General features: G+C 45.6%; 1 protein-coding gene across 1 annotated transcript; it reads left to right on the top strand.

The window, feature by feature from the left end:
• The first annotated feature begins 1945 nt into the window (after positions 1-1945).
• LOC142461005 (coagulation factor VII-like) lies at positions 1946-21699 on the top strand. The gene is made up of 8 exons (XM_075562689.1): positions 1946-2015; positions 5499-5659; positions 9872-9896; positions 9999-10112; positions 14607-14747; positions 18709-18818; positions 20251-20380; positions 21104-21699. Exons 1-8 carry the CDS (start codon positions 1946-1948, stop codon positions 21697-21699), a joined length of 1347 nt encoding a protein of 448 aa, XP_075418804.1.
• Positions 21700-22042: the final 343 nt, after the last annotated feature.

Here is a 22042-nt window from a genome sequence, read left to right as displayed (position 1 = left end):
AGGAATAAGACCATGGACCCACTAAGACGCTCAAACAAAAAAACACACTCACTGCATCCAGTTGATTCTGATTCATAGAGACCCTGTAGGACAGGGTAGAACTGCTCCCTGTGGATTTCTGAGACTGCAACTCTTCCTGCGAGTAGAAAATCTCATGTTTCTCCTGAGGAGTGGCTGATGGTTTGGACCTCAATGGGTACCTACAATGCCACTACAACCAAAATGGAGTGAGTGGAACCTCAGCAATAAGCAGGAATGGTTTTCTACTTCTTAGCGCATCGGGCCAGGGACAGCTTCCTGAGTCCACCTAACTCTTGCTCCCTAGGAAAGCAGTCACTTCATGTAAAACCCATCAACGCACATAAGGGCCTAGATGCTATCTCCTCTGTGGCTCTCTTCAGAGAATTGATGTTCACACCTGGAAATAGTATCACTAAACATACTCTCTTTTATGACTATTATTTAGATTTTTCATATATCATTCATATCTGTCTTTCCCAAATTACAGTCAATTTGATAAAAGCTTCAGAATTCTAAAGATTGAATTGTATACTTCAGACATACACCTGGAGCTATACATTTTAGTACACACATCCTTTGGCTTTGGGGCTGGGGAGAGGATGAACAGGGCTAGTTTGCTAAGAGAATGCTTCTTGGTGCAGAAGCCTTGTCCCGGTCACATTTTCCTCTCCTTTTCCCAGCAGAGATGCTTGGCATTGGAGTGTTATAAATAGCCACTTGTCATGGGATGCATTGTGTTGCTCAAAAGTTAAGTTGAAATTCCAACTATCCAGCCTATAAAGTGACTCTATTTGGAAAAAAAGTGCTTGCTTTCTCTCTTCATGAGGCCTCTCCAGAGTAGCCTGGGTCCTAAACCTAACCCCGTCTACATTTCCCAAGCTAAACTCACTGCTATCCATTTGATGCCATCTCATTGTGATGATGCATTTAGACTGCCTTGTTGGCTTTTGAGTCAAGAGATTTTTTACTAGAACAGTAAGCCTCAGTTTTCTCCTGAGGAGCGGCTGGTGGTGTCAGACCCCATACCTTTGAATTAGCAGCCAATTCCTAACTCACTACACTACCAACATTCCTTCATTTCTCTTTAGCAGTTTCTTATAAAAAGACAGGAGCCCTGGTGTTAATCCAGTTGCTATTGTGCTGCAAACTGTGTAATCAGCAGTTGAAAACAACTAGCAGCAACTCAGGAGAAAGACTGGGCTTTCTGCTCCCCTAAACAGTTACACTCTCACAGATCCACGGGGGCCGCTAGGAGTCAGAATTGACTCCATAGCATTAATGTTTGGACTTTGGGTTATAAAGACATGATAGACAGACCCACAGAGAGAAACCCCATGAAAGCTAAATCTACAAGTAGCCTAGAACTGAGCAGGAGCTACAGACATCAAAAGAGATAAGCACTTTCTCCTCTAGCAGGCAGAAAGAGCCTAACCCTGCCTAGTATTGAATTCAGACTCCTAGCCTCCTCTACCCTGGAGGATCCAAGAAGAAAAATAAAAGACCCTCAAGGAGATGGAGGGACACAGTGGCTACAACAATGGGCTCAAGCACAACAATAGCTGTGAGGATAAAATCACATGATGTTTTGTTCTGTTTGTACATATTGTAGTGATGAGTAAGAACCAACTTGATGGCACCTAACAATAACAACAAAACCAACAGATTCCCAAACCGTAAGACAACGCACTTCTGTTCTCTACAACCACACGCTCACACTATTTTGCTATGACAGAGGTAGTAAACAATGACAAACCTAGGATGAGCAACCCAATGTAGCTTTCAAGTCTCAGTGTTTGCTGGATGATTTCTTCCTCTTGCCCCTCCCATCTCACCCTCCCTCAGAATTTAAGACCGAGAACATTGTCCCAAGAGTCTCCATCTGCAATTGTCCACAGACAGGGAACGACTCTGCTAGGATCTCATCATGGTTTCCCAAGTCCACATTCTGGTCTTTCTCTGCTTTCTATTCGGGTTGCAGCCATCGATGACTGCAGGTAAGTCTTGACACTCACTAATATAAACTTGTGAGAAGGGCAACAGCAATTTTGACCTTGAATATCCTGCTCCCCACAAGCGTTGCCAGTGGCTCTGATCTGATCCCTTTTTCCTTTCAAAGAAGCACTTGCTAAGCACTGGAGGGATGTAGGGGTAGGGGATTTTTCTCAATAACACAGGATCACAGAAGTGTTTTTCAAAGACAACTTGAAATCGGTTGGTGCTTTTCTGGCCTATCTGTAGGAATGTGCCACCAGGAACTGGGATTCACGATACAGCATCTAGGGCAAGTTCAGAGAGTGAGCCATGGTGACTGTGCTTTAAACTTTCATGCTGGGCTGTCCACAGGGTGGCAGGAAGAGCCCAGCTTCTCAGTAGGACCATGTGAGGGACATCTGGATGAGTACACTGGGTTTCAGCACTTGTTCCATCAGCACTGCTGGGGCACCTCAGTCAGTCATGTAGTTTCTGTAGGCTTTTATTCTTCTGTTTGAAAAATTTTAACTTCCTTGCTTCCTCAGAAACGAGCCATCGTAGCATCAAAAACCATGGTGGTACACTGTTTATGCATAAGGCTGATAACTGCAAGGTCAGCGGTTCAAATCCCCCAGTTGCTTCAAGGGAGAGATAATTGGCCTTCTACTGCCATCAACAAGTATGGTCTACAAATCACACATCGGCAGTTCTATCCTGTTCTCTATGGGTTACAATCAACTCTATGGCAGTGAGTTTTGTTTTTGAGTTTGCCTGCTTATAAAAGGTCCCTGCTAGCATCATGGGTTCTGTAGGTTAACAACCGCTAACTAAAGGATCAGCAGTTTGAACCAACCACCTACTCATCTGGAGACATCGGAGGCTTTCTACTCCACTAAAGATGGACAGTCTCAGAAAAACCATGCGGGTCCTTGCATCCTGTCCTGTGGGGTAACTATGAGCCAGAATCAACTCCATGGCAATGATTCTGATTTTCTGGTTGGTTGGTTGGTTGGTTGGTTTCCTCATAGGATATCAGACCTGCATGAGGCAGTGATAGACAGGCTGCAAATTCCAGGCAGACAACAGAAGCTGTCATACTTATCATGATTTCAAGGACCTAGCATGGTGTTGAGGTCACTTAAATCCGGGAACAAGCTGGCAAACACTCTCCTTCGAGATCTAATTCATGGGTTTGTGATCTCATCATGGTTAAGAGGTCTGAACTGAGGACTTTGTGGGGATGTCAATCAATGTGACCAATTAAAATGTGTCTGTTGTTGAGTGGAAAACCAATCTGCTCTGCAATCTTTCTTCCAAATCACGAAACTATGTTTTGTAAAATGATGAGATCGGAATGACATCCACTCTCTAGTTCTGCATTGGGCTGTGATCCACAGGGTGAGCAGTTTGAATCCACAATGAAAGATGGTCCTTTCAAATCCAGTAAGCAGTTAGAGTCTCATGAGCTCACAGGGGAAGTTCTACCATGTCCTGTAGGGTCAATATCAGTCAGCATCCACTCAATAGCAGTCAGGTTTTTTGGTTTTGGGGTTTGTTTGTTTGTTTGTTTGTTTTGGGGGGGGGTGTTGTGGTGGTTGGTTCTACCCTGCACTCATTACCAAGTGTCCAAAGAGAGTAGGTCTTGCTCAGGAGGTAGTCCATGCTGGCTACACATTGTCTTCTTACCAAGATTCTGACTCATGCTATCCAAGAAAATATTTATAGCAGGATGGTTAATTTGAGATTTTCTATGGTTCCCTTTTTTCTTGTCCAAATTCCCTACAATAATCATGCAGTACTTTTTATGTTTAGTCTTAATTCTCTAAAGAGCAATATTGATTTCAGACAGGAATTCATTATCCAGCTATTGTCAGTTAGAAACACATTAGTCTACTTTAAAATAGGTTCTTTGAGGACAGAATGTGGTATTTGCTTTGATTTCTTATAATGTGGCCTTGTGATTAGGATAAGCATATGGCCCCTGATAAAGAAAAAGAAGTCTTTGTCTTTAAAATTCAAGAGATTTGAACATGAGTATTTTATAGGCAGTAGATTGGGTTTGAACCAAAACACAAACTCGCTGCCACTGAGTCACTTCTGACTCACAGTGACCCTAAAGGACAAAGTCAAACTGCCCACGTTGGTTTTCATGAAGGTAACAATATGGATGTATACATCCCAAAGGAAGACACAGCCCAGTCTTCATCCCAAGGAGGTGCTGGTAGGTTCAAATGGGTGTCCTGCAGTTAGCAGTCCAATGACTTATCGACAATACACCAGAAGTTAAGGGAAATGACAGGATGGAAGTTTCTTGATAAGTGATCACTGTAAGAGCTGTAACATGATGCACGTCTGTGGACATGCACAAGAAGTCACATGTCAATTGAGGATCAGACCAGGCTGGTAGAATGTGCCCTTTCCCTCCATCCCTGAGCCGATGGAGGCAGAGAAGTATGCTGAGGGAACCTGCAGCCGAGCCTTCTGACACGCCTGAGCACGGAGGAAGCACCTGCCATTACTCAGGAAAGGCAGGAGCCCATGTGGATTGTGTTGAAAGGTACAAAAGAGACCCCAAGTCTAAAGTGCAATTTAAAGAGAACTTTCATTAGGAAACTTCAACAGGAAATAGACACAGACATAGACATCGCATCCAGATGAGAGACTGTGAGGACAAGGACATAATAGTGTCCGTGGGTTTTCTGAGATTCAGAGAACAAGAAAGAAAGTGGGAGGGCAGAAGATGCTGTCACACACATATGATTGGCAGAAGATCAATATTCCCAGTTATAGGTGGGGCTATAAAAGCTGGAAATGGATGGGGCATGGAAAATGTGTTAGACAGAAGAACTTACTCAATGGGTCTAGGCTCCTCCGACGAAGGCAGTGAGGACATGATTGACTCAGGACTGTGCAACCCTAGGACTGTACTCTCCATCACAGACACAGCAGGCAAGCACTGAGGGGAGAGTGCTCTTCCCTGGGCTGGCTAGATGCCTGGAGGTAATCCACCTCCCAATGCACTCTACCTGAGGGCAAGACTTGTTACACCTTGGTGAATGACAATAAAACAGCCACTACAACAAAGCAAGACCCCAAACTCACAGCCAGTCCACCCATTTTCATTCAGGGAGATTACAGGACAGGCTACACTGGGCCTGTTGATTTCCAAGACTCTAGCTCTTTACAGAAGTAGAAAGCCTCATCTTTCCCCTAAGCAATGGCTGCTGATTTTGAACTGCTAACCATGAGTTTGGAAGCCCAGGATGTAATGCATTTCACTACCAGACCTCCTGCTGATAAATGGTCAGAAGGAATTCAATGGAGGCTTTTTCCAGGTGGAGACTCTGCAAATGGGTTTGGACTTTCACTGTTATCCATTGCCTTCTGCAAACTGGATGCTCTACTATGGTTCCCATTGCTAAACAGGAAGTCATCTGTGTGAACGGTGGCCATGCCATCTTGGTGTGGAAACTGGCTGTGACTTTCATGTATTTTCCGTTTCTCAGTCTTCATAAGGAAGGAGGAGGCCAACAGCATCCTGCTCAGGCAAAGGCGAGCCAACGAGTTCTTGGAAGAAATGTGGGCAGGGTCACTGGAGAGGGAGTGCCATGAAGAGCAGTGCTCCTTTGAGGAAGCCAGGGAGATCTTCCAGATCCCAGAGAGGACCGTAAGTACCTCATCAAAGAGGGTGCCGTCAGCTCTCTCTGCCTTGAACGGTGTCGGGATATCTTCTCTGAGCTGCTGGCAAGGGGGCTGCACTAAAGGATGCTTCAGGGATGCTTCTTCCATTGAAGTCCAGGTTTCTCTGTGGCTGGGCTGGGCAAGCTCCTCACTGAGGGAAATGCATACACATAGCCAGTGTCCCCACCCCCTCCAGTCTGGACTGCTCCTCTTCCCAAAGGATGACTTCCTTCTCCTCAGTCAGAGCTCCCAGTGTCACCTATACCTCCTCCGGTGTTCAGAGACAACCTCCCCTGCATTACACACTCTCTACTTCCTATCACACCACGCACCCTCATTTTGACATGCGCACTTGATGTGTATCTTGCCTTTCCAAGGAAGACCTTCCCGTGCCCTCTGAAGATTCAGGGTCGGCCTTTGCCACATGAAGGGACTCTTCACACTTGAGAGGCTCCCTCTATAGCTTGCCTACCTGGGAGGCCCCCTGTTGTGCTTTGGCAGCATGGTGAATGCTATCTTCATGGTGGCATAGTGAGTTATAGGTAGTAGTTCAAAATCACCAGTGGCTCACTGGAAGAAAGATGAGGCTTTCTACTCCTTGACAGAGTTACTGTCTCAGAAACCCATAGGGGCAGTTGAACCCTGTCCTATAGGGTTGTTATGCATTGACGTTGATGTGATGGCAGTGTTGATTGTTGGTTTGCTTTCTATAAGATACATGTGGGAGTTGTACCACATCCCTTTGAAGATTTTGATCAGTAGCCTGAGCTCAGGTTATGATGGAGAGAAGCACTCATGGATTGAGAGACACATTCCAATGCTCTCTATTAGTAGGATGGGCACAAGACCAGGAGTTCACGGGGAAGTTGTGCAGTGGTCCTTCATGACTGTTGTTTGCTGGTGATACTGCTCATGTGTGTTTTCTCACAACTCCTCACGACATATGTCACCCTCACCATGATAGAACAATTTGAGACAGATGTAACATTTTTCTTCCCATATTGGTTGAAGAGATTCATACCTTGCATTTGTATAAAGCATCTTGGTGGCATTATGCATTATACTGCTAAGTGACAGATAAGCAGTTCAAGCCTAATACCCACTCCAGGAGAGTTCATGAGACGGTCTGCCCACAGAATGATTTACAGTCTCAGAAACCATCCAGAGCTTTTGTATTCTGTCCTATAAGTTCACTCATCAGACAGAATACCACGGAAGGCTCTGTGTGTGTGTGTGTGTGTGTTTTGTGGGTGTTGCATTTGCATTCCACTTAATTTTTCAAAACATTTTCAAATTTTCTTTTGTATTTTATCCTCACAGCAACACTGTGAGGTATAACTTCTTGGTTAAAAAGCACCTCAAAAATTAATTTTATTGTGTAGTCTTTGGAAGTTTATTTGGGAGAAAGCTGAGACATTCTGCTCGCATAAAAATTTACAGCCTCAAAATTCCAAACAGGCACTTCTACCCTCTTTGCTAGGGTCCTCATGAGTTAGGATCTACTCAATAGCAGTGAGATTTAGCTTCAGTTTTTGATGTTTGTAGGACACTGGGTGGCACAAATAGTGGGCATCCATCTGAAAAGGAGACTCCAGAACTTGACAGAACACCAAAGGAAATGTTCTCACTAGCTGATGAAGCACCAGAAGCACTCATCATCCATGCCAAGACATTAGGGAGACAATCTTAATTGTCCTCAGTCCCAAGAAAAGTGACGCAACAGAATGCACAAATTATCGAAGAACATCATCAATATCAAATGCAAGTAAAATTTTGCAAAAGATAATTCTACAATTGCAGCAGTACATTGGCAGCAAGTTGTCAGAAATACAAATAAGATTTTAAAAAGGATGCAGCACAAGGGAAATTATCAATGATACCAGATGAACCTTAGCTAAAAGCAGAAAATACCAGAAAGATATTCCTGGTGTTATTTTTGCAAATGCATTCACCAGTGTGGATCACAACAAAATATGGTATAATTTTGTGAAGAATGGGAATTCGAGAACACATCATGGTGCTCATGGGGTGTAGTGTGGAGACCAAGAGACAGTCTTTCAAGCAGAGCAAGGGTTCCCGCATGGCTGAATGTCAGAAAACGTGTGCATCAGGGTTGCATCCTTTTATCATACTTATTCCGTCTGTACACTGAGCAAGCAACCTGAGAAGCTGGACTATGTGAAGCAAAAGGAGCCTTCAGGATTGAAGAAAGACTTGTTAACAACATGTGATACGCACATGAAACAACCCTGCTTGCTGAAATTGGAAATGATGTAGTCATGGAAACCAAAGGGTACCTTCAGGTTGAATTTCAATTCCATGTAAAGAAAAGCAAAAATCCTAAGAACTGGACCAATAGACCAAATCAGGATGAACAGAGAAAGGGCTGAAGTGGTCAAGCATTGCATTTGACATGGAGCCACAATCAATGTTGACGGAATCAGCAGTCATGAAAGCACACTGCTTCATAAGACCTCCTTAAACTAGACGAGCAAGGATAGCACTCTAAGGACTAAGTGCACCTGACTAAGCCAATCATCACATGCTCATGTGAACGTTGGACACTGAATGAGAAAGAACAAAGAATAACTGATGCATTTGGAGCGACCAGGTTGGCAAAGATTATTGAAAGTACATGGACTGCCAAAAGAACAAACAGATGTGTCTTGGAGGATGTATGGCTACAACGCTCCCTACAGGTAAAGATGGTGGGACTTGGTCTCATGTACTTTGGACACGTTAGCGGAAGAGAACAGTGCCCGGATAGAGACATCACGCTTGGGAATGTGGAGGGGCAGCCACAAAGAGGAAGGGCCTCAATGAGATGGACTGACACAACGGCTGCCATAGAGGGCTCACACATTAGAACAATTGTGAGGATGGCCCAGGATCCGGCCTTGCTTCATTCTGTTATACATGGAGTCCCTATGAGTCGGAGCTGACTCAATGCCTCCGAACAACAGATGCATGTGAAAACAGCACAATGAGTAGAGAAGACCGGAGATTAATGGATGCATTTGAATTATGGTGTTGGTGAAAAATATTGAAATTGTATGAACGGCCAGAAGAACAAACAAATCTGTCTTGGAAGAAGTACAGCCAGAATGCTCCTTAACAGGGAAGATGGTGAGACTTTGTCTGAGTTACTTGAAGCATGTTAAGCGAGGCTAGTCTCTGGAAAAGGAAGGACACAAAGCTTGAAGTAAGGGTCAACAAAGAAGAGGAAGAGTGCCGAGGGGATGGACTGACACAGTGGTTGCAATGATGGGATCCAAGTGAACAATTGTGATGAGGGCACCCGACGAGGCTGCGATTTGTGCTTTTGAAGTATGGATCTTATGGATCGCAGGACAAGACAGACCACTGTGCCACTAGGGTTTCCTGAGGCAGCATTTTGTGTGCTTTGCAGCGTGTTGCTGTGGGTTAGAAGTGACTTCCCGGCACTTAACAATAACAGCCTAAAGGTTGAGAGTTGGAGCCTACGGAGCATCACCGTGACTAAAGGGCTGGAAATCTGCTTTCCTGAAGATTTCCCTGAAGGAAACTTTACAAGCAGCTTTACTCTGTACGACAGGGAATCTCCATGAGTCAGAACTGGTTTGACAGAAGCTAATTTAATTGGCTTTTGCAGATGATAAAATACTTCTCTATACCTTACTGCATTAATTGATCAAGTTGGATATAATCATCTAAGAAGAAAGTGGAGACACAGACAGGTTTTATGACTTGGTCTAGTTTCACAGGCAGTAGGGTCAGGGCTCAAACTCAAACCCACATTCATGGAGTCAATTCCATCTCATGGGTACCCTACAGGAGGGACCAGAGCTGCCCCGGTGGTTTCCAAGACTACAACTCGGAACAAGAGTAGAAACTCTCCTCTGTCTCCCTTGCAGCAGCTGGGGCTTTCAAATGACTGACCTTGAGGTTAGCAGCCCAAAGTGTGACCACTAAGGGTTAGGGCTAAAACCTGGATGTTCTAATTTGGAATAGGGACAAAGAGCCTCTGAGGGCAGGGGAAAGAGCAGGAAAGCACTGTTTCATCTCCACAGGAAACCTCTGCAGTGTCCTCAATCCATCACAAAGGGCCACAATCAGAAGCCCCCAGCCCACCCACTCTGGTCCACACCATGAATTCCATGCAATAAATGTTTCCTTTGGGTGACTATGTGTCTCATATGATTTTCTCTCATTTCCTCAGAACCAGTTCTGGCGTTCTTACACTGGTGAGTAAGCAAATCCTTTACTTATTTTGGCCCCACCCACCTGCCCCCCTGCAAGATCCCCCTTCTCTTCCACATACTCAGGAACAACAACTCTTTCCACAGATGGAGACCAGTGTGCTTCCAATCCATGCCAGAATGGAGGCACCTGTATGGACGACTTACAATATTACATCTGCTTCTGCCTAGAGGACTTTGAGGGTCGGAACTGTGAGAAAAGTAAGCCCCTACTTCCCATCCCATAATTTACAGAGCGGGGTCCCTGGGAAACTGATGGGAGCCAGCCCACCTGATCAAGAGAGCTTCTGAGTGAACATCCTCAGTAGAGGGACTGGTCCAGCCAGAGTTGAGCTCTGGTCAGATAGTGATTTAGGTGAACTTCCAATGTGCCCATCTTCAATCTAGAATTCTCAGATGATACTTCTCATACTTTATTACCCCACATCCACTTCTAAGAAGTATAAAAATCTCAGGCTCCCGGCACTGGGGCCTTCTGATATGCATAGAGAGGACAGGTGAGACTCACCTCATCACTTCCTACAGCCTACATATCCCACCAGCCAAGACAATTTGGCAAACTTTGCTTGGTGTTATTACTGTACCATCATTCCTTATTATTACATAAGTTTGTTTTACCTTCAAATATTAAAGTATTCCAAAATCTGCTAAGCCCACAATACCAGCCTCACCTCTGACACCAATGACAAGTTTAAGAGTTCACAAGACTACCTTCAAGTTTGATGCTTCACCAGAAAGGCTCATAGATTCCAAAAAAAGCTGTTACATTCTTGGTTACAGTTCATTAGAGTCAAGAACTACATATTAAAAATCTGTCAAGGAAAGAGGCGCATGCGTGAAAGTGCCAGAGGGTACAAGAACGAAGCTACCTCTTGTCATCGCCCAGTGGAGCTGTCGACAGTGTTGATATGTAACAATACATGAGGTGCACTGCCAATCAAGGGTGCTCACCTGGGGCTTTGCATTCAGGGTTTTTAATTGGGGATCAATCACATATGCATAGCATAGTCACATATACATATGTATATGTATATGTATATACATAGTTGTATGTGTGTACACATAGGCACCCATGGGGTTAACCTTCTCTCTAACTCCTCCAGCAGTTCAGCTAATACGACCAGACCAGGGCTGGGAACATCCAGCCCAATAATCATCAAGACCAGCTAACATTGTACTTCACCAAAGAGAAGTCTTTCTAGCCATCATCTTAGGGTTAATTAATATTTGAACAGTATGGTTCTTGAGATAATGTTATAAATATCAAATGACAATTGGCAAATAAAAAGGTTCCATACCACTGGCCTAGGCCATACAGTGTGGCCCAAGGTCCCCAGGGAAACCAAGACACTCGTCACAGGCTGAATACTCCAAGGACTTAGGGATGATCCTGCAGGAGCTAATGACAAAAGCCTCTTTCTGGGCAAGGTTAATTGTGTCCTGCACAGTGTATGTTCTGATATTGAGTGAGCTTTGCCGGGCCACATCTCCTTTCAAGGGGAGCTGGTTGATCTGTGATGTGATGTTGGGAGAGGGACTAGAGAGACAGTATGCCTGCTCCCATCTTTGCTCCTTGCCTTCTGCCATAGGAGAAGCCCAGGTACCTGGGGACATGGAGAAGCAGTGAGGGGCAACAGAGGAAAAGACATCAGGCCTAGGTACATCATAGGTAATGAATTGTCACCACCATTTACTCAAATATCTTGTCATATATGTACATATCAGATCAGAAACCTTCAGTAGGTACATAATAACTCATGGAGAAAACTAGAGAATATCAATGTTTACTCTCAATTACTTTGAGATGGGCTTAATCATGGCATTGTTATTTTGCAAACATCTAAAATTAAACTCTCCCCACCCCACCCCATCCCACTCTGTTATCCTGTTAAGAACTCCATGTCTTTCTTGGTTGTGAAAGCTATGCATTCAGTACATGGCTTGACATCAGTGTTAGACCAGGTTGACTAGAGAAACAAATCCAGTGACACTCATACATGTGCAATGAGAGCTTTATATCAAGAACTAATTATATATATATCAAGCAAACATCCCAGCCAAATCCAGCTCAAGTCCACAAGTTTGACAGTAGTCCTTAAGTCCCTCTTCAGACTCATACAGTCACAAACAATGATGCAGAATGCAGGAACATCACTGGCTGGTGGGTGCAAAGTCCCATGGATCCAATGGTAGTGGCTCTGGCAGCTCTCCAAGTGACTCAACAGCAGGAAGGTGAGGGCAGAGAGAGGGGGAAGTTCCCAAGACCCTCCTTATGAGGAGGTCACACCCACAAGTAAGCACCATCAGGCTGTGACCTGATTGACAGGCTAGACTCCACTCCCACACTTCAAGTCCACATGAAATTATGGAACTACCACAACACCCAAACTCTGAACTCTGTCAGTCCTAAAGAGTTGAGGATACCAAGTTCCTAGAGACATTCCCTGAATAAGGAATATTAGATAAATATTAATTTAAGGAATTCCAAAGCCCCAGCCTCTCCAGCAGGTCTCATCGGTATGCAAAAGGAAGCTGTTGCTCAGGCCCCTAAGACCACCCTGAGAGGCAACCCTAGAATGGGCCCATGATTATGGAGAATCCTTCAGAGGAAGCAGCCTCCCTGCCTCTGTTCTTGCCTATGAGGAAGCTCCTTGGAAGAAAGGACGTCAAGACTTTGTCTCCTCGTGCTTGGTTAAGTAGAAGGGTGTTGTGCTTGGGGAAGAACATCAGGCTTGGTAGAGTGGAAGGGTAGAGAAAGAGAGGAAGACCCCCAGTGGGTCCAGACAGTGTTTTCCTCTGTTGTGTGCAGGGTGTCTGTTTCAGAGCGGACTTGAGAGCACCTAACAACAACAACAACAACAGACATTTCTTTGTCAGGTCTCCACACAGTTGTCTATTGGTATTTCTACCTAATGAGAAAAAATAATATTTTTAGTAAATTACTGGTCACAATCAAAAGCATCTCTCAGAATTTATCTTGGCCCTCCTGATGCCAGCCTTGTATTGGATCTATCAGATCATACAATCTGAGTCCTACATGAGAAGGGTATCATAACTGTGGTTTTATAAGACAGTTATTTAATAAACTCACTAACTTTGAGTCAATGCTGACTCATAACGACTCCCTGTGAGTTTCCAAGATAATAACTGTTTACTGGAGCAGAAAGTAGTCTTACTTCCATGCAGCTGTTGGTGCTTTTGAACTGCCAACCATGTGAACTGCAGCCCAATGAACAACCACTTCACCATCAGGGCTCCAGCTACAGGGCAGTATTTTTCTTTTTTTCCTTTTTAAAAAATCCTTTTATTGGGGTCTTATACAACTCTTATCACAATACAAACAAACATAGTGTCAAGCACATTTGTACATTTGTTGCCCTCATTATTCTCAAAACATTTGCTTTCTTTATCAGCTGCTCGTTTTCCCCCTTCCTACCTGCTCCTCCTCCCTCATGAACCCTTGATCATTTATAAATTATTATTATTTTGTCACATCTTACACTGTCCTATGTTTCCCTTCATCCACTTTTCTATTGTCCAGCCCCCACAGAGGAAGTTATATGTAGATCCTGGTAATCCATTTTCCCTTTCCACCCGACTCTCCCTCTACCCTCACGGTATCACCACTCTCACCACTGCTCCTGAAGGGTTCATCTGTCCTGGATTACCTGTGTTTCCAGATCCTATCTATGCCAGTGTACATCCTCTGGTCTCGCCAGATTTGTACAGTACACTTGGGATCATGGTAGTGGGGCTGGGGGTAAGGGTGGGGAAGGAAGCATTAAAGAACTAGAGGAAAGTTGTATATTTCATCAGGGCTACACTGCGCCCTGACTAGAGCATCTCCTCCCTGCAACCCTTCTCTAAGGGATGCAAGACAGTATTTTTTAATAATCACAAAAACAGATTTATGTTAGGCCATCCTCGCGTTACATTTTTACTTGAAAAAATGAATGCTAAATCAGAGGAGAACCCCAAGTAGCTACATTAGCATTTTAGATGATTAGCTTCCACCTGTGTTTTTGTGTGTGGTAATGAAATGAAAGCATATTTAAGTGTTGCCTGCTCACTTCCCTGAATTCATCAGGGCAGCATCATCTTCCTGCCTGAACACAAACACTTCTACTCACACCTCCCCACCGTGTGCCCTGATTATCTTCACTGTGAAGTCCAGTCTCCATAAACCTACTGTCTCCTGCCTCTGGTGGTCGGAATTTGGGTCATGGTAAAGACAACCTGGGACCACTGAATTAACCAAATGCAAATAGTCTACGTGAGAGACAAGGACGGCCCTGGCATCGTTTCCAATGATCCCAGCCCAGCAATAGCTACGGAAAGACTAAGGACACAGGTGTCCTGCCAATCACCTAGTGACCCTGGGAAGTACAAACACCATCAGCCCGTCATTCCTGAAACACCATCATTCCTTCCTTCCTACCGTTACTCCTTTATTCCCCACACACCGTCCAGCCAACCCTTCTCCCCTACTCACAGGGATGCTGAGATGATGTCAGCTCTCCCCCACCCCCAAGAGTGCCGACCATGCAGCTCCAACCCTAGCGCCAAGGCTAGGACAAACTCAGTCTCTGCTGGCCACAGCGCCTCCTCCTGTCCAGAAGAAAACTGTTCCTCTCCTCCCAGGCAGAGGCAGCCCCTCACAACTGACTCTCTCACACTCCCCCTTCTCCTTCTCAGACAAAAACAGCGAGCTGGTCTGTTTGAATGAAAACGGGGGCTGTCAACAGTACTGCAGTGACAACCCAGGGACCAAGCGCTCCTGCAGATGTCACCAGGACTACAAGCTCATGGCTGACGAGGTGTCCTGTGAGCCCACAGGTAACTGGTTCCCAGGAAGTGCTCCCCAGCGTGCCATGGGGCCTCATTCGCTACTTACTGTTAGTCAGGTGAGGTGGTGACGAGGTCCTGTCCTAGTGTCTGTTATCTCAGATGACTGAAAGATGAGGCGGGATGGCATAACCTCTACTGAGCGTCCACTAAGTGCTGGTCGCATTGTGAGGCAGAGAGAAGGACCCAGGGTCAAGAAGGCTACTCCCACCCAAGAGCAGGTCAGAGCGTAGTATGTCCAGACTCAGTTTACGGGGCCAGTTTTCTTGGGCTCAGTGGTCTACAGCCCATCCTCAGGTTCAGTCTAACAAGAAAGAGAACAGGGGACCTCTCTTGGAGCACTGACTCCCAGAGCAAAGAGACTGGGACTTTTTAAGCATATGGGGATAGGGGACCTGATCTCTGTGCAGTAGCTTCAGAGGTGCTAGGCATCCTTCCAGGTGGAGGAGGGGAGGCAGGACTATAGTCTGGCCAGTGGACTTCCAGCTTCTGAAATGGCTCCATGGGAGCACAAATGGGTAGTTTCAGGACATTTTGTTTCTTGGTTTTATGCTCTGGCACTTATCAGGAGGCCAAGGTTTTCTTGTTGCATGTTCGGGGAGCCAGCTGGGACCAGCTCTCAATCAGTAGCTGAAAAACGTCTACCTACAGAGGGCTGGCAGGGAGTGGTGGGGAGCGGTGGTCTCTTCTAGTTGATTGAGAAGGCACATCTTGAGACTTGTTTAGCGTTCCAAGCGCCCTTACATCCTATCCGTATGGGGAATGGATAACCCAGATGGCTTCCACAGGGATCAGAAGTTGCAATGTGTACTTTACCAGAAACAGAGCCCCTCAGGACTTCTGCCAAAGTTTCCTAGATCTACTGACTCCAGACCCAGGGTTTGGAACACCTGCTGCACAATTCCAGAAACCAAACTTTTCAAAGGGAAGTATTTTTAGAAAAAGGAAAAAAAGGGTGCAAAGCAACTCAAACTAAGCAGGGCTACAATTTCAAAGGCTGATTGAGGTACCCTTACCAATTATGCCATGTGGAGATGGATGTTCTCCATCTGAAATTTAGCCTGGCCCTTTAAATCTGTGAGCCCCCCCCCCCCAGGCCCAAGAACTTTACTGGAGCATATTGGTGGGGTGGGGGTTCTCAGTCTGGGTTGGCTAAAGAAAAAATTCATAGAGACTCATTTGTGTTTCAGAGAGATCTTTATGTAAAACAGAAATTGTGTATTAAGAAAGCATCTCAGCCCAGTACATATGAAGTCCATAAGTCTGATATTATCCCTTATGTTGAAACTAGTCCATAAATTCTTCTGCAGAAGAGCTTATGGTGCCTGGCTATCAAAAGATAGAACATCTGGGGTTTTAAAGGCTTAACGTTAAACAAGCGGCTATCTAGCTCAGAGGCAACAAAGCCCACATAGAAGAAGCACAGCAGCCTCATCACAAGGTCTCGAAGGGATCAGGTATCAGGCATCAAAGAACAAAAAATAAAAGTATTGTGAAGGAAGGGAATACAGATTGGGGACCCAAGACCCATCTGTAGGCAACTGGACATCTCCTTACAGAAGGGTTGCATGGAGGAGATGAGCCAGTCATGGTGCAGGGTAGCAAAGATGAATCATACAACATTCCTCTACTTCTTTAATGTTCCTTCCCCTCTCCCCCTCCACTATCATGATCCCAATTCTATTTTAAAAATCCAACTAGACCAGAGCATGTACACTGGTACAGATAGGAAACACAGGGAATCCAGAACAAATGATCCCTTCAGGACCAGAGTAAGAGTGGTGATACTGGGAGGGTAGAGGGAAGGTGGGATAGACAAGGAGAACCGATTAGATGGATCTTCATATAACCTTCTCCCTCGGGGACAGACAACAGTAAAGTGGGTGAAGGGAGCTGTAGGACAGTGTACTATAGGACAAAATAATAAGAAATTATAAATTAGGAAGGGTTGAAGAGGGAGGGCAAACCAGGGAAGGAGGGGAAAAAATAAAGAGCTGATACCAAGTGCTCAAGGAGAAAGCATATGTTTTGAGAATGATGATGGCAACAAATGTACAAATGTGCTTGGCACAATGGATTTATATATGGATTGTGATAGGAGTTGCATGAGCACCCAATAAAATTTTTTTTGTAAATTCCTCTTCAGAATCATGAAACAAATGCAATGATGACAAATGCAGGAAGCTCACAGGCCAGTGGGTAGAAAATCTTGTGAATCCAGTGGTGGTGGAAGCATCTCAGCGCTAGTGTGGGACTCCATATAGTTCCTCCAGCTCCAGGGCTCTGGCTCCATCACTGGGTCTCCATGTGGCTTGTCACCAGGAATGTGTCACAGAGAGTATCACTGTGTCCCACCTCCAGCAAGCTACTTATCTCTGTAGTGCCTCCACATGAGGACATCAAGGTGTGACCTGATTGACAGGCTAAAGTCCACTGCTTCACTCTTAATTGTCTCAAGTTGACACCAGATATGTAACTACCACAGGCGGAGAAAATGGAGTAAAGCTAGCACTACATTTTCCTAAGAGATATTAATCAAAGACAAGAAGCATATGATCTTAGTTATTTCAAATATCTAGAAAAACAAATCGACTTCCACCCAGTCAGTTCTGATTTATAGTGATCCTGTAAGGCAGTGTAGAACTATTTCTGTGGGTTTTCGAGACTGTAATTCTATGAGAATAGAAAACCTCATCTTTCTCCCTTAGAAGCCACTAGTGGTTTCAAACTGCTGACCGTGTAGTCAATAATACAAAGCCTAACTCACTACAACACCAGCGCGCCTTATATCTAGAATAGGCAATTGCACAAAGACAAAACTTTAGTAGTCATTTCAGAAACCCGGCAAAAGGCAAGGAGCGATTAGTTGAGTTTTGCTTAGTGAAGGTTGAGTTTCTGTTTAGGGTGATGAAAACCCTTTGGAGATCGATACCAGTGAAAGTTGCACAACATGATGAAAGTAATTAATGTCATTAAGTGTGCAGTTACAATAGTTAAAATGGCTATCTCTCTCTATATATATATTTCCAGTAAATAATAAATTTATTTATTACATATATTTTACATAATTATATGTAAATATATTTAGAGAGAAATATATTCACATAAATGTATATGTATATATATATTCACAAAAGTATTTTGAAAGGAACTCTCCACTTTGCCCAAAAAGCACTACAATTATTCTCGATATAAGTTCATCTTTAGTGATTGAAGCCACACCGTTTTTCTCTTGAAAATGATGCAGAGCCTAGCTTCGAGAAAAGGTTCGCTGGCAGTGTGATGTTGAGACATTCAATCACTAATGGAAAGGTTGCAGTTTGAGCCCACCAGCTTCTGGGCCAGAGAAACATGTTGCTTCCACCAAGATCCCCACTGGTGCTGAGTTGGCTCACACACTGCAGCCCTAGAGGACAGAGCAGAATGCCCCAGAGGGCTTCAGGGTTCCAGTCTCTAGGGGAGCAGACTCCCACAAATCTCCCCTGCTGGGTTCAAACAGCCAGGTGGCCCAGTGCTTAATCACCTGGGCTCTTTCCATAACAAAGAAAAGCTTGGGAACCCTGGGGCAGTTCTACTCTGTCCACCAGGGCTCTTAGTGGAGGGAGGGAGCCCACAGAATCACAGCAGGATTAACTTTCAAGAAGTAGGACTACCTCCTGCCAAACCAGCCTGTGCCCCATCTCTTCATCTGACAGCTTCCCAACAGCCTCTCCCCAAGCTCCAATCCAGCAGGGTCCCCGATCAAGGGGCAACTGGGTAGGGCTCAGCCCTCTCCCACTCTGAGCCCTGAAGGCCTCCCCTCCAGTTCCTGGAAGGAGCAGCTATGCACTAAAAGGGGAAACAGAAAGCCACAGCCTCAGATCTCTGAGTAGAAAGCCCTTGAGCCCCTTGATCCACAAATGCATTTCTCCTTCATGAACCCCTGTGTCTGACTGACTTTTGTTCTATACAGTGAAATATCCCTGTGGGAAAATGCCTGTCCTGGAAAAAAGAAAAAACAGCGCCTCTGAAGGTCGAAATGTGGCTGGCGTGCTGTGTCCGCAAGGGGAATGTCCATGGCAGGTGAGTCTCCCCTGGCCCAATGGGCTGCTCAGAGCCCTGTCATTCATCGCTGGTTTTCTCCATGAATGTTCAGGCCCTGGTATGGTTGCAGACTTTTGAATGAGGACTCATCTAAACTCACATCCAAACTCACTCTCCACAAGTACATTCTGGCTCAGAAGGACCCTACACAACAGGGTCGCACTGCCCCTGTGGGTACCCAAAGCAGAAAGCCTCATCTGTCCACCACGGAGCGGCTGATGGTTCAAACTGCAGCCAAATTATACAAGTTGCTTCATAGACTGGAATATGATATAATTTAATTCTCACAACAGCTCTTTGAAGTGAGATGCAAGTGTGTATTTGGTGGAGTCAGCAGACATGAAAATACTGATGAGTCAGTGGACTCCCACACCAAGGCAGGTGGCCCTTGAACCACATGGTCTGAACTTCACAGGCCACTGAGATACATATGAGCTTTCCGGTTGCTCTTCCTTTGAGCTTAGGGCCTGCTAGGATCTGGGAAAACCTAGTGTGGTGCTAGTCATTTCCATGTAAGTGGTTCGATGGGCTTAGTGTCTCATGGGTCTTTAAGGTGATACTCATAAGCCTGGTCCTCACACAGCAGGAAAACATTAGCTGGTAAGTGGACAGCAAGGTTCAAACTCATGTTGTTCAAGGGTCAGACTGTTCCAAATGATGTTGGTCCCTAAACTTCATGCTACTCAAGGGTCAAATGAAGTACTATTGTCCCCCGATGGTACAGTATTAGGGTATATAGAACAAACAAAAAATCCAAACACATTGCCATGAAGAGGATGCCACCTTATAGCGACTAAACAGGACAAGGGGGGGGGGGGGGAACTAACTGCTCTGGTTTGCAAGTCTGTAATTGCTTATAGGAGTAGAAAGCCACATCTTTAGCCCTCAAAGTAGCTGCTGGATTTGAACTGCTGTCCTTGTGGCTACCATTTCAATGTATCATCCACTACACCATCAGGACTCCCAATCCCACAGAAAGAACTGTGAAATTCTGTGGAGGTCCAGGACAGGGATAACCATTAGCATGCTCAGCTACTAATCAACAGCACCTCGATAGAAAAACCTGATGATCAACTTCTTGGGGGAGAAAATGAGCCCTTGAAAATTGGAGCACAGTTCTACTCTGACACACTGCAGGGGCCATGAGTCTAAATCAAGTCCACAGTAGCTGCATTCTAGCTGTCTCCTCAGCATAATTCACTTGACCCTCCAATTCCTGAGGCAGGAACAGCTAGATGAGAGAACCCCCCCACCCCCCACCTGAACAAAAAGAAGCCAAGGACAGGATCTGCAAAGGTGCCAGTAGTTCAGAAATGAATGGCTAAGCTGTCCTGAAGCGGGTGTGGGGAGGTGAGAAACCAAGGAACCTGTGAGAGCAATGTAACCTTCCATGTCTCCTCTGCCTGTGCAGGCTGCGTTGACCCTGAAAGGGGAACTGCTGTGTGGAGGGGTGTTGTTGGATGCCACCTGGGTGGTCTCGGCAGCCCACTGTTTCGACAAACTCAATTCAAGGACTTGGAAGACTGTGAAGGTGGTGTTAGGTAGGTGTGGTCTTTGTCTCAAAGGCAGTCCTTGAATAAGGGTGCAAGGAGTGAGGATTCAGCACACTCCACTCCTCATCTGCAGACCAGAGAAGCTTGCTCAGAGGAGCCACAGTCTGCCCACCGGGCCCACCTCCCTGCTCACAGGGCTTCTCCCACTGTGGCCACTGTCCCCTCGACCTCTTTTCCACTCCTGACCCGAATATAGAAAGGACACAGGGGGAGAGATGCTGTCACTTATGCCAAGAGGCGATCGCTGTTGAGGAGGCAAGATGAGAGCCTAAGGCGAGAGGGCAGCAGAGGTGTGTCAGACGCGGTCTGGAGAGACCAGTGCAGGATTGTCAGCTCCCATCCTTCTTCCTGCTGGTCCCCGCTATCTGACACCCATCACCCTTTTAACATCTCAAGTTCCAAAGGGACCCTCCAGTCACACTCTTCCCACAGGGACTCAGCTTCTCTTCTAGAAAGGGCAGCAAACTTTTGAGCAAAGACTCTGCTTGATTTTTTTCCCAGAGAGTTGGGCAGGTCCTATCCACCTCTTCCACAGAAAGGGAGACCCACTCTCACACTTTGTATATCCCCCAAATAGCCATTATTTCCCCATTCCACTGCAGTCTGGCTCCAGGCAGGCAAAATGAGAATGTCATCTTGTCACGATTTTAGGTGGAGAAAGGCTTCCTGCCCAAACAACCACCAGCCCGATAATGACTGGTGTCCTTTCAGGTGAGCATGACCTTGGCAAAGAGGAAGGCACCGAACAAGAACGGTCCATTGCTCAAATGATTGTCCCTGATAAGTATAGGGTAGGCCAGGCCGACCATGATATCATCCTCCTCCGCCTAAGCACACCAGTGAACTTTACCGACTACGTGGTGCCCCTCTGCTTGCCAGACAAGAAGTTCTCTGAAGAAACGCTCATCAATATCAGGTTCTCCTCGGTGAGCTCCTGGAGTCAGTTCCTCTACAAAGGCTCTTCAGCCCCGCTGCTCATGACCATCAATGTGCCCAGACTGATGAACCAGGACTGTAAGGAGAAAGCAAAAGAGAATATCAATGTGACTAAGCTGACATATAACATGTTCTGTGCCGGTCACCTGAATGGGAAGAAAGATGCCTGCCATGGTGACAGTGGTGGCCCCCATTTCACCAAGTACAGAAGCACATGGTACCTGACAGGAATCGTCAGCTGGGGCGAGGGCTGTGCATCCAGAGGCCATATTGGAGTGTACACAAGGGTCTCCCAGTATACTGAATGGTTGCATAGGAACATGGGCCAGAAACTAATCTCAAAACGTTTACTACGAGCCCCATTTCCCTAAGCTCCATGTCAGCTCCAGGGGCCCCCTTACATGTGAAAATCAATCTGCTATTCATTGGAGATTTTCTTGCATCAAATCCCCAAAATTCTCCTGCGGGCCTTGGGTGGGAATCAGGGAGACAGAAAGAGAGAAAGACTGGGAGAGGAAAAGAGAACCAAGACATAAGGAGTAAAGAAAATGAGAGAGGGCAAGCGGCTGAGAGCCAAGAACTGGGGGAGATATTCTGAGAAGATGGAGAAAGAGCGAGAGGGGGAAAGAGAGAGAACGCGTGCGCGTAAACAAGAAGAGAGACTGAAATAGACTCAGAAGTTATAAGACACAGTCTGAGGCGGGATAAAAAGAG

This window comes from Tenrec ecaudatus, chromosome 11 (assembly GCF_050624435.1).
Source record: "Tenrec ecaudatus isolate mTenEca1 chromosome 11, mTenEca1.hap1, whole genome shotgun sequence".
NCBI classification, from domain to species: Eukaryota; Metazoa; Chordata; class Mammalia; order Afrosoricida; family Tenrecidae; genus Tenrec; species Tenrec ecaudatus.
Note: the sequence above shows the minus strand (reverse complement) of the source record. Positions and strands in the feature narration are given on the sequence as shown.